Raw genomic sequence first — 16503 nt, 5'->3', positions numbered from 1 at the left:
GCATATATATACACACCACTCTGGGTTCTCTATTTTCTTATTAGTTCTTGTTCTTGTTTATTTCCTCTTATCTCCATGGGGAAATGGAACAGAATTCCTCCATAAGCCATGCATGTTGTAAGAGGAGACTAAAATACCAGGAGCAAAGGGCTAGTAACCCCTTCTCATGTATAAATTACTAAATTAAAAAAAAAAAAAAAACTTTAAATTTTTCTTTTTGGGCCACCCTGCCTCGGTGGGATACGGCCAGTTTGTCGAGAGAAGAAAGAATGCGTTTCCTTTCCCTTGGTCACCCTACATCAGTGGGAGATGGCCAATAAGGTAAAACAGTTTAGAAATAAATTTTCCTCTTTAGAATCTCAGAAAAATAAAGAACATTTACCAAGGCTGTGGTGAACACCTTCATTTATTATTAAAATGTTTCAAATTTCGTCATTATTGCTAAATTAATTAATTTAGGTACTTTCTGGCAATATCTGGAGAACCATTTCAAGTAATCTTCTGGCCAGTATCTGGTGTTCCTTCATATTTTTCCACTGATAAGCATTTTTTGTCTCCATGGGGAAGTGGAACAGAATTCTTCCTCTGTAAGCCATGTGTGTTGTAAGAGGCGACTAAAATGCTGGGAGCAAGGGGCTAGTAACCCTTTTTCCTGTATAAATTACTAAATTTGAAAAGAGAAACTCGTTTTTCTTTTTGGGCCACCCTGCCTCGGTGGGATACAGCCGGTTTGTGGAAAGAAGAAGCATTTTTTGTGACCTATTTAAAAAAACACATATTTAAAAACAACACTCATTTATTGTTCCATGTAGAGTGATGTAAAATAACCCAAAACTCCTTAATCTTTGATGAATATGAAATATCTTGGATGAGAAACTTTCTAATACAATATTAACCCATAATTTGTAGTTCTGTCTTTTCACATCACCCACTAAAGTAGGATGGCTGAAAGAAGAATCCATTCACCAACCTTCATTCAACAGGTATCTTTTCAGAGATGCATGGACACTGCATATCAGATAACACTTTGAATTCACACATTCCCACCTATCTTACAGAGAACAAACAGCACATGTACAATAAATCTTTCAGGAATTATAAGAAGAATGATTTTACCAAGTATCTTTCCCTGATATTAACTTTTATTCTACCACACTTTACTGTAGAATAGTATATGAATCTTAAAATACCTGCAAAATTATCACCTATTCTAATTCTTTACAATCTCTGAGGTGTCCCTCGTCTCTATGTATCTTAGCTGCTTCCGCTTCATCTTCTTTATCTTCAATGGATTTTTTATCTGGAAAAAAAAAAAGTATAAGTATTCACTAAATGAGATAAAGATATTCGCATTTTTTATTCAAACGACGTTAAAAAAAAATTGGCACTTTGGCAGGACTGCTGGTCTTTCTTTTTTTCACAAATATGCAAGCTGGATGTCCTGGCTTTAAGTGAAACAAAGCTGAAGGGGGTAGGAGAGTTTGTGGGGAGAAATAAATGGGATTAGGTCGGGGGTTTCAAATCGAGTTAGAGCTAAAGAAGTAGCAGCAATAATGTTGAATTTATGGCAGGAAAAGAGGGAATATAAATGTATAAATTCAAGGATTATATGGTGCAAAATAAGGGTTGGATGTGAAAAGTGGGTTATATTAAGTTTTATGCACCTGGAAGAGAGAGAAGTGTAGAGGAGAAAGAGATTTTGGGAAATGGTGAGTTAGTGCATGGGGAGTTTTGAACCAAGTGAGAGAGTACTTGTGGTTGGGGATCTCAATGCTAAAGTGGGTAAAAATGTTGTGGAAGGAGTACAGTGGAACCTCAAATATCGAACTTTCTTCGGTCCAGAAGGCTGTTTGAGTGCCTTTACCGAATGAATTTATTCCCATCAGGAATAATGTAAATTAGATTAGTCCATTTCAGACCCTCAAAAATACACTTATAAAAGCACTTACAAAAATACACTTACATAAATGGTTGTGTTGGGAGCAGTTCGATTTTTGAGGTTCCACTGTAGTAGGTAAATTTGGGGTGCCAGGGGTAAATGAATATGGGGAGCCTTTAAATGAGCTATGTATAGTATAAGTAATAATTATTTTATGAAAAAGAGGATTAATAAGTATACAAGGTATGATATATGTATATACAGTACAGGTAATTATAAATAATAAATGAATTCAAAATTTCCTTGGGCTTACCACTTGCACTATTTCTGCTTTCTTGGCATTTTCCTCTCTGCGGATCTTGTTAAGACGTCGTCGTTCTCGTAGCTCATCTTTTTTCCGTTGTTTCTCAGCTTGTATTGCTGCACTTTTTGCCATAACATTCTGGCGATTTTGTTTTATTTTCATCTTTTTTTCCCATGATTTTTTCCCTGTTGCATCCTTATTAATGGATCTAAATCTGAAAGATTTTCATCAGTTAGCTATTAAATTTGTCAGAAAAGATGCCAAAGTGATTCTGATATGGCTAATTTGAGAAAGTTTTAAGGTACATACTGTAGTGAATATAGTGCACTTAATTTCAAAGACAATACTAACTATAATAGTTTACATACATATTTATTTTAATATATCTGTATTTATAGAAATGCTTGCCCACACTTTTACTAAAAGTACTATGTATACAGTGCAGTACAGAAAGGAGAACTCTTCAACAATAAGAAACTAGCAGAGAGTTTTCCTGATTGATAAAAGATGTGACATCAGCAAGATCTGTGTTCATTTGGAAATAAATTCTCATCCTTCAGTTGTGCATTTTCTTTCACATGCACAGATCTATAATACTAAGACATAAGATATAACCACAATAAATCCATGAATGCCACTGATCGATCAGGAGAAAACACTGATATTGTCCTACTGGCAAAGAGTTTTCCTATGTATAAAATTCATAAAATTATCAACAGGCAATAACCTTAACTTAAAATATGAAACTTAAATCACTGAACTGCCATCAAGATAATTCACCAGCTTTGGTGATTCAAAAAGTCAGTAACTTCACCAGATATTACTCAACAGTTCTAAGGTTACCTGATTATCTACCTCTACAGGGCAAATAGTGAAATATAGTAATGCAAATTCTGCATAACAAATTATAGTACAGTACAGTACCTTTCCTTTTCCTTTTTCCACCATCTTCCTGACACTGGTAGTCCTCGAGGAGTTTTTTTCAGTTCAGCAATCTTATTTGCAAGTTCCAAATTTTCATCTAATATTTCTGTATTATTGTTGATCTTTATCTTTTTGGTTTTATGCTCAGTGGGTTGATAATTTTCACAATCATCAAGAGCATCATTTATGTTTGTGGTGCTGGAAACCTCTCGGTCTTTACACAATATCTCTTTTGAATTTGTGGGTGTTAATTTATTTGTACCACTAAGAACCTCTTCATCAGTCATCACAGTTGTTGAAACTGTCTCGTCACCAATCACCGAAATACTTTCACCATTACCTATCACTAAAGCAGGGCAATCACCTTTAACAATTTCCTGATCAAGTCCAACAACATCAATTTCCAGTTCTTCTTCATTACATTCATTGGGAAGTGCTAAACCCATAGGGGTCATACAGCACTTTTCTTCATCAGAGGTCACTTCCAGCAGTAGTAAGCTAGACGTTTTTGTTTCTTTACCATGTACAGCAGGAAATGATTCATTCTTAGAGTCAAGAACAGAGTCCTCATTTGTTAAATGGGAATTTGAGGGTTTAGAGTTATTTTCAATACCCAGTTCTTCAACTTCTTCAATTACTGACAAAGTATCTAACTTGGATTTTACAGTAAGTGTTTCTTCCACTTTCTGACATTTGGAAACATTTTCACATTCCGCTGTGACAGTCGCCGTATCTTCTGACTTTAGTATTAAGGAATTACCAACATTATCTATTAGCTCATCACTTTCTTCAATTATTTGCAAAGATTCTTTGGGTTCTTTTCCTTCAGGAAATATTTTACTGGAACACTCACTCTCGGAAATCCCAGTACTGCTGTGTCGTCTGGACCGTCTTGCTGGAGTTGGCACTATAGGACTATCTTGACAATCAGTATGCAAATCATGACCTGAGCCACTTGTTGATAATCTTCTTGAACGTCTGATTTGAGTCTGAACCTCAAGTGCATCTTGGCTGCCTAGTGAAACCCTCCTCGTATGTTTGATTGATGTTTGAGGTTCTGGGGCAAGTGTTTCTTCATTCTCAGTTGAAATTTGCCCTGAACGCTTCGATGGAGTCTGGGTAAGGTCATGATCCCCCGATAACCTGCGGGAGCGCCGCACAGGAGTCGCAGGTCTGACAGCTAATGAATCTGTAGGATCCCCTGATAACCTGCGGGAACGTCGCACAGGAGTCGCAGGTCTGGCAGCCAATGAATCTGCAGGATCCCCTGATAACCTGCGGGAACGTCGCACAGGAGTCGCAGGTCTGGCAGCTAATGAATCTCCATCAATGTTACTCTTAATTACCAACCTTCTGGAAGATGCTGGCTCAGAACTCGCTGGGTCCTTATCTTTCCCACCTTCCTCCATATTATGGGAGTCAGATTCATTTTGGCTACTAGATCCGTTACCTTTTCTTGTCAGTACCATTTCGTCAATAGTACAACATCCACGTGAAGACACATGTAGTTACTGCACCCACTAAATCCTGAATATGTTATAATGACAATATTGAATTAGACTTTCCCAGAAAGCTTATATACTAACTACATACGATATTTTACAAGATATTAATATAATTTAAAATATACATTAAAGGATTTTTTTATTATTTGCAATCAAATAAACGTGTTGATAAAATAACTACAATACGTAATGCGTATATATTGTATCGAGCTGCTACCAAGGTCTCAACGAGGACCGTCGGCCTGGCAGCAGCCCTTCAGTGCTCAGGGATAAAAAAATAAAGAATAACGATTTTATTTCTTTCCAAAAGTTACAATGTGTAATTACAGTTTTTATTTGTTAAGTACAAAGAAAGCCACTATCATGGCAGGGCATTTCGGGCAAATTCAACATTAATTAAATGTATTCACAACTTTTTTAAACAGGAGTATAACAGTAAATGAAATAACAAATAATAATAAGAAGAAAAAGAAGATGAAGAAGACAAGATGACTACTACTATTACTATACTACTACTACTACTATGTGTAACTGATACAGTGCTGAGGGTTGTAAGCACCGTTTCACTCTATTGTTATTTTTCCTGAATCCCTGTATTCTTGTAAACAGTTCATAAGATGCCATAAAATTTAGATGGTTTAAAAATATATTACATGCAGACTTAATGACCATCACGTAGTCATTAATCTTGGAATCTAATGAAACAACTATCCAACAATGTATACACAATTCTATTATTAGCCCACGCCTAATCTTGCAAAAATTAACTTAGTATAATTAAGATTCGTCCTACGATGCCAATCTCTGGTCGTCCTAAGGTTTAGCGCTTCTTTTTGATAATAATAATAATAATAATAATAATAATAATAATAATAATAATCTGGTCGTCATATTTTTGGTTAGTATTATTTAAAATAAATGAACAACATAAATTTCAAGGTAGTAAAGCAACAATGAACTTACACTCAGCTTGTTTAGTAAAACAATTATTAGTTAATAAGTCAGGGTCTCAAGCTCTACAAACTTGTAACTGTCAACTTATTTTTTATCCCATGAACCTAACCTGTGTTCCCGGGCTAAAAGACTATGGACTTTCAACTCCTTTATTTCACAACTACAAAAATTCTCAGACGGACCAGGTACGATTCTGGACGTTTACCCTTACACCTGTTGCCTGTTTACCATACCAGTGAAATGATGTTAGGGTGTAAGCCGACTGTTGCCCCCTGTAGGGGTAGTGGGTAGTATACCTCAGACATGAGCTAAGACAGGTTAAAAGCTCTTAGCCTTGTGCCAAATAAAAATAACAATCTGTTCAGCTTAATGAACAGAGATGGGTTCGAATCCAAGACAAGCCATTCCTAAAAAACTAGCAGGCCAGTATGTTATCCACGGTACCATGCTGGCCAGAAAGACTTATTCAGTTAGGTGCATCTCTATACACACTAAAATGATTAGACTAGACCCAATTGTGACCATATATGCAGATTATTACAGATAAATCTTACACCAGCAATGTCTATACGTAACAGAAAGTGATATAATTTGAGTTAACGAAAAGTAACATTTTGTTTTGTTTTTTTTCTTGGTATCCCACCAATACCGATCTTACAACACAAAATATTTCTGGAAAATTGTCTTACAGTTTCAGGGCAATAGTAGTAGGTAGTAGGTTGGTAAACAGCAACCGCCCAGAGAGGTACTACCGTCCTGCCGAGTGTAAAACGGAAGCCTGTACTTTTCTGTCTCATAACCATGCAAGATTTCAGGTACATCTTGCTACTTCTACTTACACTTAGGTCACACTGCACAAACTTGTACAAGCATATATATACACACCCCTTTGGGTTTTCTTCTATTTTCTTACTAGTTCTTGTTTATTTATTTAAATAACTCTATTTACCTTATTCCTAGTATATATCCTTTATATCTCCTACATTGTATAACAATAAGGTATTAAAAGGACCCCAATGGAAATAAGTCACTCTGACATTTTTGGGTTATCCTAGGTCCTCTACACATAAGCTGCTATGTATGATAATCTATGTAACTGTATTTGTGTATACCTGAATAAACTTACTTAGCAGTGACTCCACACACACACACACACACACACACACACACACACTGGGAAACTTATACAGTTAGGGCAAACAGATAGGCAAATACAGTCTGGCCACATGTTGTAACATACTTGTGCACATTATTTGGTATTTGTCACTTGGTTTAGTATTTAATTACTATTACTATCAGGACCATTATTATTACCAGGACCACTATTATCACCAGGAATGACTTTAAATTTATTATTTATAACTAAGATAATGTAATAACCCATATTTTTACTTTTATTACATAGCGTTTCTTATATATGACACATTTCACACTGACACCATCATGCACTATTTGAATGACAAACAGTGAGCATGCCTATGCTTTTGGCAAAGCTCTATGTGTAGCCTTCCACCCCTCACTCTTCCTGTGCGGTCAGCACTTAATGATTTACTGTCAACTGGGAAGGACATGAGTAGTTGTTCTGTCTCTGGCTTAGCGCTTCTTTTTTTATTATAATAATAATGTTCTGTCTCTATGTAGCCTCACAAACACCTTGAGCATCGTCTTGTTTGTATCCTACGTTAGTCCACTGTGTGTGGACTCTTGTTATTTTATAATAATAAATCATTATTTCTACAAGTACATGTACAACGTATACAGACCTAGCTGACATCAATAACATACCGTATAGAAAGCCCCCTGCTATGCAGAGCATTTCTGGCAAATTACCTGGAGTTTACCTGGAGAGAGTTCCGGTTTTGAAGGTTCTCATTATCCATCCTGTCATTTTTCTAGCAGATGCGATTGATACAATATTATGGTCCTTGAAGGTGAGATCCTCCGACATAATCATTCCCAGGTCTTTGACGTTGGTTTTTCGCTCTATTTTGTGGCCGGAATTTGTTTTGTACTCTGATGAAGTTTTAATTTCCTCATGTTTACCATATTGGAGTAATTGAAATTTCTCATCGTTGAACTTCATATTGTTTTCTGTAGCCCATTGTAAGATTTGGTTGATGTCCGCCTGGAGCCTTGCAGTGTCTGTAATGGAAGACACTGTCATGCAGATTCGGGTGTCATCTGCAAAGGAAGACACGGTGCTGTGGCTGACATCCGTGTCTATGTCAGATATGAGGATGAGAAACAAGATGGGAGCGAGTACTGTGCCTTGAGGAACAGAGCTTTTCACCGTAGCCGCCTCAGACTTTACTCTGTTGACTACTACTCTCTGTGTTCTGTTTGTGAGAAAATTATAGATTCATCTACAACTTTTCCTGTTATTCCTTTAGCATGCATTTTGTGCGCTATTACGCCATGGTCACACTTGTCGAAGGCTTTTGCAAAGTCTGTATATATTACATCTGCATTCTTTTTGTCTTCTAATGCATCTAGGACCTTGTCGTAGTGATCCAGTAGTTGGGACAGACAGTTAGGTTAATCTTGTCCCCACACTAGTCGGCTAACACCCAGGTACCTGTTTAATGTTAGGTGAACAGGGACAGTATATATCTTAAGGAAACACGCCTAATGTTTCCACCGGTATTGGAGATCGAACAACCGACCTCAATGTGTGAGCCGAGTGCGATACCAACCGAGCTACGGAATACCCTTAACTATGTTATTGAACATAGCCTCTGAGAGGGCCCTCACTCTGATTTTTAATTAGAGCACCCATGAAATATTGATACATTTTCATCAACACATGTCACGTCGTTGTGGCTTTAGCTTCTGAACCCTGCCACGGCAGAACAGTCTGAGAGAAATGTCATTGTCATCCCAAGGTTGTATGTGAATTTACTGCGTTCTGCGCTGTGAATTAGTTTGTAACTTATTCTTTTGGTGCAGCCGTCCTGAGTGGACAAACTATGTGCACTACACTATTTCTTGGGGCTGACTCATTTGAATGTTGTTAGCCTTTTACTTGTTTGGTGTATTGGATTCTATTTCTGCATTCTCAGGAAGGCGTGAAAGGTCCTAGTGCAGTATATGCTCAGCGCTGTGGACTAGGCCTTCACTTGCAGTGAATGAACTTTATACGGGATTGCTTTGTTGCTGTCTATACACTGCATTTTGTGATTTTAGTATTTAACTAGCAGGTATCAGCACACACACACACACACACACACACACACACACACACCCACCCACCCACACACACACACACACACACACACACACACACACACACACACACACGCACGCACTCACGCACTCACACGCACACACACATACGGGGCCAAGAGCTATGAATAGACCCCTGCAACCACAATTAGGTGAGTACATGCACTGTGTTGTCTTGGGGTCGTGTACTAGTGAGATGCACGTAACTGCCATTTTTAAGAGTTTTATGTGAGGTATTTGTATATGATTAATTTAGTGTTGGACTTAAAATATCAGTTGTGGGTTGATTAACTTACATTTAGCCTACAGGACATAGACTTGTAATCAGTTATTTATTTCCTTATATTCTATACTGTGACTACTATTTTTCATGCAGACTGTAAATATATTTGTATAAATTGCCTTTAATAAGTGAAGATAGGTATATTGTATACGTCTTGTTTTACCAAATCCATAGACTAGTAAATAGGAGGAAGACTTTCGGTTTAAAAACATGGCATAGTTTGCCTACAATAAGCTCTGCTTTGGAAGCAGAGGTAATCATGTCTCTCACACGTGGTACTCGAAAACAAAACCAAAAAAAGCAGTTCGACGACAAATATTTATTATTTGAAGGACGAACTCTAATGCCAAAGTTTAAGTTCAGCCAAATGACTTGATTCTTAAGACCTTCAACTCTGGTAGACCAACCTCATGAAATAGAATTGGAACGCTCACGGAATCATGTGTGAGAACTCTAATGTTACAAGGGTATTCCCCCACAACCTTCACCTCAGTGGTAATAATTCTGAGATGGTAATGTCCACGTATGAGTAATTCCAGCTCTGTTAGAAGGAAACCTTTAAAAGTTATCTTTGCTACTGTACTCATAGTGAAATGTATGATGATATCTTCATTGCCCAACTGAATTCTCCCACCTCAAGCTGACGGAATATATTACCAGATGTATGCAACCCATTCTGTGTGATGGAATGTACCAGGCTAAACTGTGCTTATCATATAAAATTGGGTAGACGGAAACTGCGGAAGATCTCAATTTTGTCAAATAAAAAAAAAGGGGGGGGGGAGCTCCCAATATAAATTCAAAGACTTGAAACTACGCTTGTGCGCAGCAACTGTGGACAGGAAGACCGAACACGCGAAAGGTAAATGTTACTCGCCACACGACGCACGCTCGACTCGCCCTAGCGAAGTGAACTCTGTTGGTTTATAATGGCGAGAGTTGGCGACCGGAGGTGTCTAGTGGCCTCTGTGACCGGGGTCTAGCTTGATTGAAGAAAAATACACCAGGTATGTAATTGCATATATGAATTTCCAGGTAGTGAGCCATGGCTCACTGCCTGGAAATTCATATTTGCGATCGTATTTGTGATCATATATGTGATCGTATATGTGATCAATTATTTGTCCATGGTATGCATGTATATACTGTACTTATCTATATGTTGTTGCAAGTGTGTACTCACCTATTTGTGGTTACAGGGGTCGATACATAGGTCCTGGCCCCGCCTCTTCACTGATCGCTACTAGGTCCTCTCTCTGCCTGCTCCATGAGCTTTACCATACCTCGTCTTAAAACTATGTTTGGTTCCTGCCTCCACTACATCACTTGCCACACTATTCCACTTCCTGACAACTCTATGACTAAAGAAATACTTCCTAACATATCTTTGACTCATCTGAGTTTTCAACCTCCAATTGTGACCCCTTGATTCTGTGTCCCATCTCTGGAACATCCTGTCTTTGTCCACCTTGTCAATTCCTGGAAGTATTTTGTATGTCGTTATCATGTCTCCCCTAACCCTCCTGTCCTCCAGTGTCATCAGGTCGATTTCCCTTAACCTCTCCTCGTAGGACATACCCCTTAGCTCTGGGACTAGTCTTGTTGCAAACCTTTGCACTTTCTCTAATTTCTTTACGTGCTTGACCAGGTGTGGGTTCTAAACTGGTGCTGCATTCTCCAGTATGGGCCAGACTTACACGGTGTACAGAGTCTTGAACGATTCCTTACTGAGGTATCGGAACGCTATTATCAGGTTTGCCAGGCATCCGTATGCTACAGCAGTTATCTGGTTGATGTTCGCCTCAGGAGATGTCCTCGGTATTACACTCACCCCAAGATCCTTTTCCTTGAGTGAGGTTTGCAGTCTTTGGCCACCTAGCCTATACTATGTCTGCGGTCTTCTTTGCCCTTCCCCGATCTTCATGACTTTGCATTTGGTGGGGTTAAATTCGAAAGCCAGTTGCTAGACCATGCTTCCAGCTTGTCCAGGTCTCTTTGTAGTCCTGCCTGATCCTCATCCGATTTAATTCTCTTCATTAACTTCACATCATCTGCAAACAGGGATACTTCTGAGTCTATCCCTTTCGTCATTTCATTCATTTATACCAAAAATAGCACTGGTCCTAGGACCGACCCCTGTGGAACCCCGCTTTTCACAGGCGCCCACTCTGATACCTCGTCACATACCATGACTCGTTGTTGCCTCCCTATCAGGTATTCTTTGATCCACTGCAGTGCCCTTCCTGTTAGACGTGCCTGATTCTCTAGGTTTTGCACTAATCTCTTGTGAGGAACTGTGTCGAAGGCCTTCTTGCAGTCCAAGAAAATGTAATCTACCCAACCCTTTCTCTCGTGTCTTACTTCCGTTACCTTGTCATAAAACTCCAGTAGGTTTGTGACACAGGATTTGCTTTCCCTGAACCCTGGACATTATGTACCTCTGTAATCTGTAAATACCTTTGTAACTTGTCATGACTGTGACCAGACCTACCTGGAGTTCATTACCTTTGTAAATTGTGAGTTCATTACCTTTGTAAATTGTGAGTTCATTACCTCTGTAACTTGCTCAGCTATCAAAACTTTGGAGTCCAGTCCCTGGACCAATTATGTACCTCTGTAATCTTTTGACTACCGCCCACAGGATGGGTATGTGGTGCATAATAAACATATTAAACTAAATGAATCCGTGCTGATTGTCATTCATAAGCTTGTTCCGTTCTAGGTGCTTCACCACTCTCCTCCTGATAATCGTCTCCATGACTTTGCATACTATACACGTTAGTGACACTGGTCTGTAGTTTAGTGCCTCGTGTCTGTCTTCTTTCTTAAAAATGAGGACTACATTTGCCGTCTTCTATACCTTAGGTAGTTGCCCAGTTTCAAGGGATGTGTTGAAAATTGTTGTTAGTGACACACACAGTGTCTCTGCTCCCTCTCTAAGGACCCACCGAGAGATGCCCGGTCCCACCGCCTTTGAGGTATCAAGGTCACTTTGCAGCTTCTTTACCTCCTCATCGGTTGTGTGTATTTGTGTATTTCATCCAACACTTGTTGGTATATCCCTTGCTGGTGTCCCCCTCTGTTCTGACTTCCCAGAGTCCTTTCTGTCTCCATCGTAAATACTTCCTTAAATCTCACGTTGAGCTCCTCACATACTTCTTGGTCGTTTCTTGTGAGCGCCCCACCTTCTTTCCTCGGTCTGTGTGTGTGTGTGTGTGTGTGTGTGTGTGTGTGTGTGTGTGTGTGTGTGTGTGTGTGTGTGTGTGTGTACGCAGCTGCTGCCCACCTCAGTGAAGGACGCTTTTTCATGGGGCTATTTTCAATTCTTTTTTTGCGACTGATATGTATTAATCCGGTTTCAGATTGGCAGCTGAACCACTGCAGAATGCACTGACTAAACACTGCAGAATTTACTGACCGAACACTACAGAATGCACTGACTGAACACTTCAGGATGTACTGACTGAATACTGCAGGATGCACTCTTTGAACAGTGAACACTGCAGAACGACTTACGTCAACAGTGAGCACTGCAGGATGTACCAAGTGAACACTGAACACTACGTTGCTCTAGCTCTTGATCCAGGGTGCTGAATCTATCCTCCCATTCCTCGGACCAACATAATTATCTCCCAGTTTCCTGGCGCTTCAATGACAATAATAATAATAATAATAATAATAATAATAATAATAATAATAATAATAATAATAATAATAATAATACTAATTTATGGAGAAGTGGAGAAGAGCCCTTCCTTCGTAAGTCATGCGTGTCGTAAAGAGGCGACTAAACTACCGAGCACAAGGGGTTTATAACATCTTCTCCTGTATAAATTACTAAATGTAAAGAGAAGAAAAACTTTACGTTTCTTCTTTTTCGGGTTACTCTGACTCGGTGGGAGACGACGGTGTTGAAATAATAATAATAATAATAATAATAATAATAATAATAATAATAATAATAATAATAATAATAATAATAATAATAATAAGAAGAAGAAGAAGAAGAAGAAGAATAAGAAGAAAAAGAAGAAATCAGACATTGTAGATGGAGTAGACACAATATCATTGTGACCAAGAGATATGATAAGATTTCGTTCGGATTTTTAACCCCGGAGGGTTAATCAGTGCGTCATCGAGGACTGTCTAACTTATTTCCATTAGGGTCTTCAATTCTGTCCCCCAGGATGCGACCTACACCAGTCGACTAACACCCAGGTACCTATTTGCTGCTAGGTGAACAGGATAACAGCTGTAAGGAAACACGTCGAAATGTTTCCACCCGCCGGGAATCGAACCCGGGCCCTCCGTGTGTGAAGCGGGAGCTTTAGCCACCAGGCCACCGGGTCACCGTAAGTATAAATTTTTTAAGTTAAATGACAAGGAGAGGGCATTGGATACACTCTGTGAGATTATCTCAGCATATATAACATTCTACAATGCTTTCGCCACAAAAAGTAAAAGTGATGACGTTCTAATCACTAGTCGTCATAGCTAGCGCTCGCCTCATCTTACTGAGATGTGATGCTCACTCAGCATATTCCGGCACCAAGAGTCAAAATCGTACATACTAAGACGTTTCCTGGTTATTCTCGACCACCTCGTCGCGGCCGTTTTTTTTTTATTATTATTATTTCTGGTTATACATACGTTTTTTAATGGTTTGAGTAACTTAATCCAACATGACCTTACCTAATTTAAAATAAAGAAAACGTTGTTTGTAAGCTTATAAGAAGAATTAAGAAACTAACACTGGTAACCTCGTAAGATTAACGTAGAAAAATAAGGAACAGTTGCACTCACCCAGAGTTTACAACGATTGTAAAAAGAAAACTCTTCCATTTACACTATTTCTTCTGGACTACAGTTGAGAGATTCAACAACTTTATTGTAACTAATGAATGGGTATTCACTTTATTAATCATAAAGCAGCATACAACTATGAATGACAGCTTTCATTTAGTCAGTTGATATTATTTATCGAGCAACCACCAGCTAATGTAGACTTAATTAAATGGAAATTTATTCCCCAGAGCTATGCTCACACCGTGCGTCATGTATTCTAAGGCGAAATATTGAGGAATTTGGTGACAAATGCTCAACCTGTTATTATTAACTCTGAATTTGCAGTTATGTAAACAGTTTATTAGTATTGTAACTTCTTAGGTGATAAAATGCTGAGATCCAGTCTTATTAATTACTTTATGACTGCTGGAGTACATAATCAAGCTATTAAATTATTTATTGTGAAAACATGCTTTAAATGAAAGTTAATCGAGAATTAAATGATTGCTGAAAGAAATCTTTGAAAAGGTACAGCTAAAAGGACACTGTTGATTTCTGTCTATCTTGTGGCATAACATCTATGTTCTGACTGTTCACGAAGTTGAGTCAGATGGGAAGACCCTGAGAATGCTGCCCTCGTATTATCTCTCCGCTACTGAGGGCTTTGTTGAAATAGAAGATCCAACCGGGTAGGATCGAGAACTGAAATGAGTCGCTTTGCGCGGTCCGCTACCTTGTTCAAAAGACGATGTTGTGAAGGCAGTCCATATAAGAAAGTGTTTATACTCGAGGTATAAGTGAACTTGCGAACTGAATATGAAAAAAAGAATCTGGTGGAACCGATTTTATGCAGTTATGAGGAGGGGGTCAGAAGTGACAGGGGGTGGTAGTAGTACGTGCTGGCCCTAGCAGTTAATATTTGTCTAGAAGATAGTCGAATGTTGTGAGTAGCAGTCTTAGAAAAGACCTAATGATCCAAATGGATATAAGATGCAATGTTTGACTTTACTGGGTTATCCTAGGTTAAATAAGAGCAATGTAAACGTTTAAAATTATGCATGAGGCCCAGATAAAAACTTCATGACGGAAATAAACTGCAGGGCTTGGTTTTTTTTTGGTTATCCTAGGGTATTAACCTTTCGGAGTTAATTCGAAGAACGTCTTCCATTCCCACAATAACCAGGCGAGTACAACTTAGCGAGTACTTGACGAATATAACTATATGAGCACAAGTAGGCGCGTACAACTGGATGAATTCACAAGAACAATACAGAAAGACTGACACATGTATACCAGCAACACATGTGTATCATCAGGGTTCATTATAAAACACAATATGAGAGCTAGGGATCACCGCCACCTCCGGCAGCATCACTGGTCGATGGAACAACCAGCAGGAAGATTACACAACGTCGACCTCAATGATTATACTGAAACCCAGTGTCACCTCTCAACAATACAATAGGCTTTTTCATGTCACATTTTATGATCGCCGCTTTGGGAACTTCCTTGAGGCAAAATATCCTGGGAACGAGATCACATCCAAGGTCGAGCAAATGGGGTTGAATGAGACAGCTCTTGTGGGTCTTTCTTCTTAATAAAATTTTTTTTTTATTGTGCTCCATCTAAGCTGCTTAATCAAGATTACATCTTAGTAAATCAAATCGATGGAAGTCTTGTAATGCAATTGAACTACGAAAGAAACACGACATTCAATGTGTGTTCCTCTTATGGCAGCCTATCCTCATCCTTCATTAATTTTCTGGTGCGAGTCAAAACGTCAATTTCCTAACATTCCAGGTAAATTTTCAAAGGCTATTTTTCTTTAAGTTATAGCATAGGTTACATGAACCTATAAAAACGAAGGATTTGGGTTGCTCAGTGGCGTGTTCTTCCTGGAGTGACGCTCCGCAAAACACTGAAGTTCTCACCCAGGCTCATAACGTTAGTTTATAAGTACTGGAAATATATTTTTTTTTAGGTATAAAAGAAAATATGTGCGATGGAATCAGTTAACTAGCCTGCAGGCAGCACTTGGTCAGTAAAAGCAGTGTTCAGTGAAATAGCTGGGTATCTTCATTATCGAAACCTTTCGCCTGCTCTGTAGGCTTCTTCAGTTGAATACAGAGGTGACAAATATTGTATACAGTAGCAGTGGAGGTTAAGATAACGTGATCAGTCCGTCAGCCTTAAAGAGGAAGCTGGAGGTAGTCAGTCCATCAGCCCTGAAAAGTGTTCGGCTTCACAGTCTCGATCGAAGAGCAGCTGATGCATGAGAATGGTGCCTTTTATACTGGGGCCAGAAGTGAGGCGATGCATCTGGAGATGGAGTCATAGTATACAAGGTTCCATTCTCATGCTTCAGCTTTACTTTTGATTGAGACAATGAAGCTGAACATTTCTCAAGACTGAGGGACTGACCACCTCAAAACTTTAAGGGTGATGGACTGATTACATCGTCTTCAAGTATCTTCTGCTTCTATCAACTTTTCTGTACTCGACTGAAGAAGCCTACTGTGTAGGCGAAACGTTTCGAAATAAAGATACCTAACTGTTGCATATGTGTCTTACCTAACAATCTGTCGGTATTTTATACCATTTTAATGTTACTTCAAGGCTGATGGACTGCGCACGTTATCGTTACCTC

General features: G+C 38.8%; 2 protein-coding genes across 5 annotated transcripts in view; both read right to left on the bottom strand.

Annotated features, from left to right (window-relative positions):
• Positions 1–4629, bottom strand: part of LOC128685397 (polyamine-modulated factor 1-binding protein 1) — a 30499-nt gene extending 25870 nt beyond the window's left edge. For 2 of the 3 annotated variants that reach the window (XM_070082256.1, XM_070082255.1), the window contains exons 1-3: positions 3108–4629; positions 2193–2397; positions 1191–1300 (exon numbers count right to left, since the gene is read on the bottom strand). In XM_070082256.1, the coding sequence (XP_069938357.1) occupies positions 1211–1300; positions 2193–2397; positions 3108–4576 (1764 nt within the window). In that variant the 5' untranslated portion in view covers positions 4577–4629 and the 3' untranslated portion in view covers positions 1191–1210. Of the gene's footprint in view, positions 1–778; positions 1301–2192; positions 2398–3107 lie in introns of those variants that run through there. The other variant, XM_053771923.2, reaches the window with a different exon arrangement.
• The window catches only part of ATPCL (ATP-citrate synthase), a 391624-nt gene that overhangs the window by 199010 nt on the left and 176111 nt on the right, over positions 1–16503 (bottom strand). The gene's annotated exons all lie outside the window — the stretch shown is intronic.

The sequence above is a fragment of the Cherax quadricarinatus genome, chromosome 7, assembly GCF_038502225.1.
Source record: "Cherax quadricarinatus isolate ZL_2023a chromosome 7, ASM3850222v1, whole genome shotgun sequence".
NCBI lineage: Eukaryota > Metazoa > Arthropoda > Malacostraca > Decapoda > Parastacidae > Cherax > Cherax quadricarinatus.
Note: the sequence above shows the minus strand (reverse complement) of the source record. Positions and strands in the feature narration are given on the sequence as shown.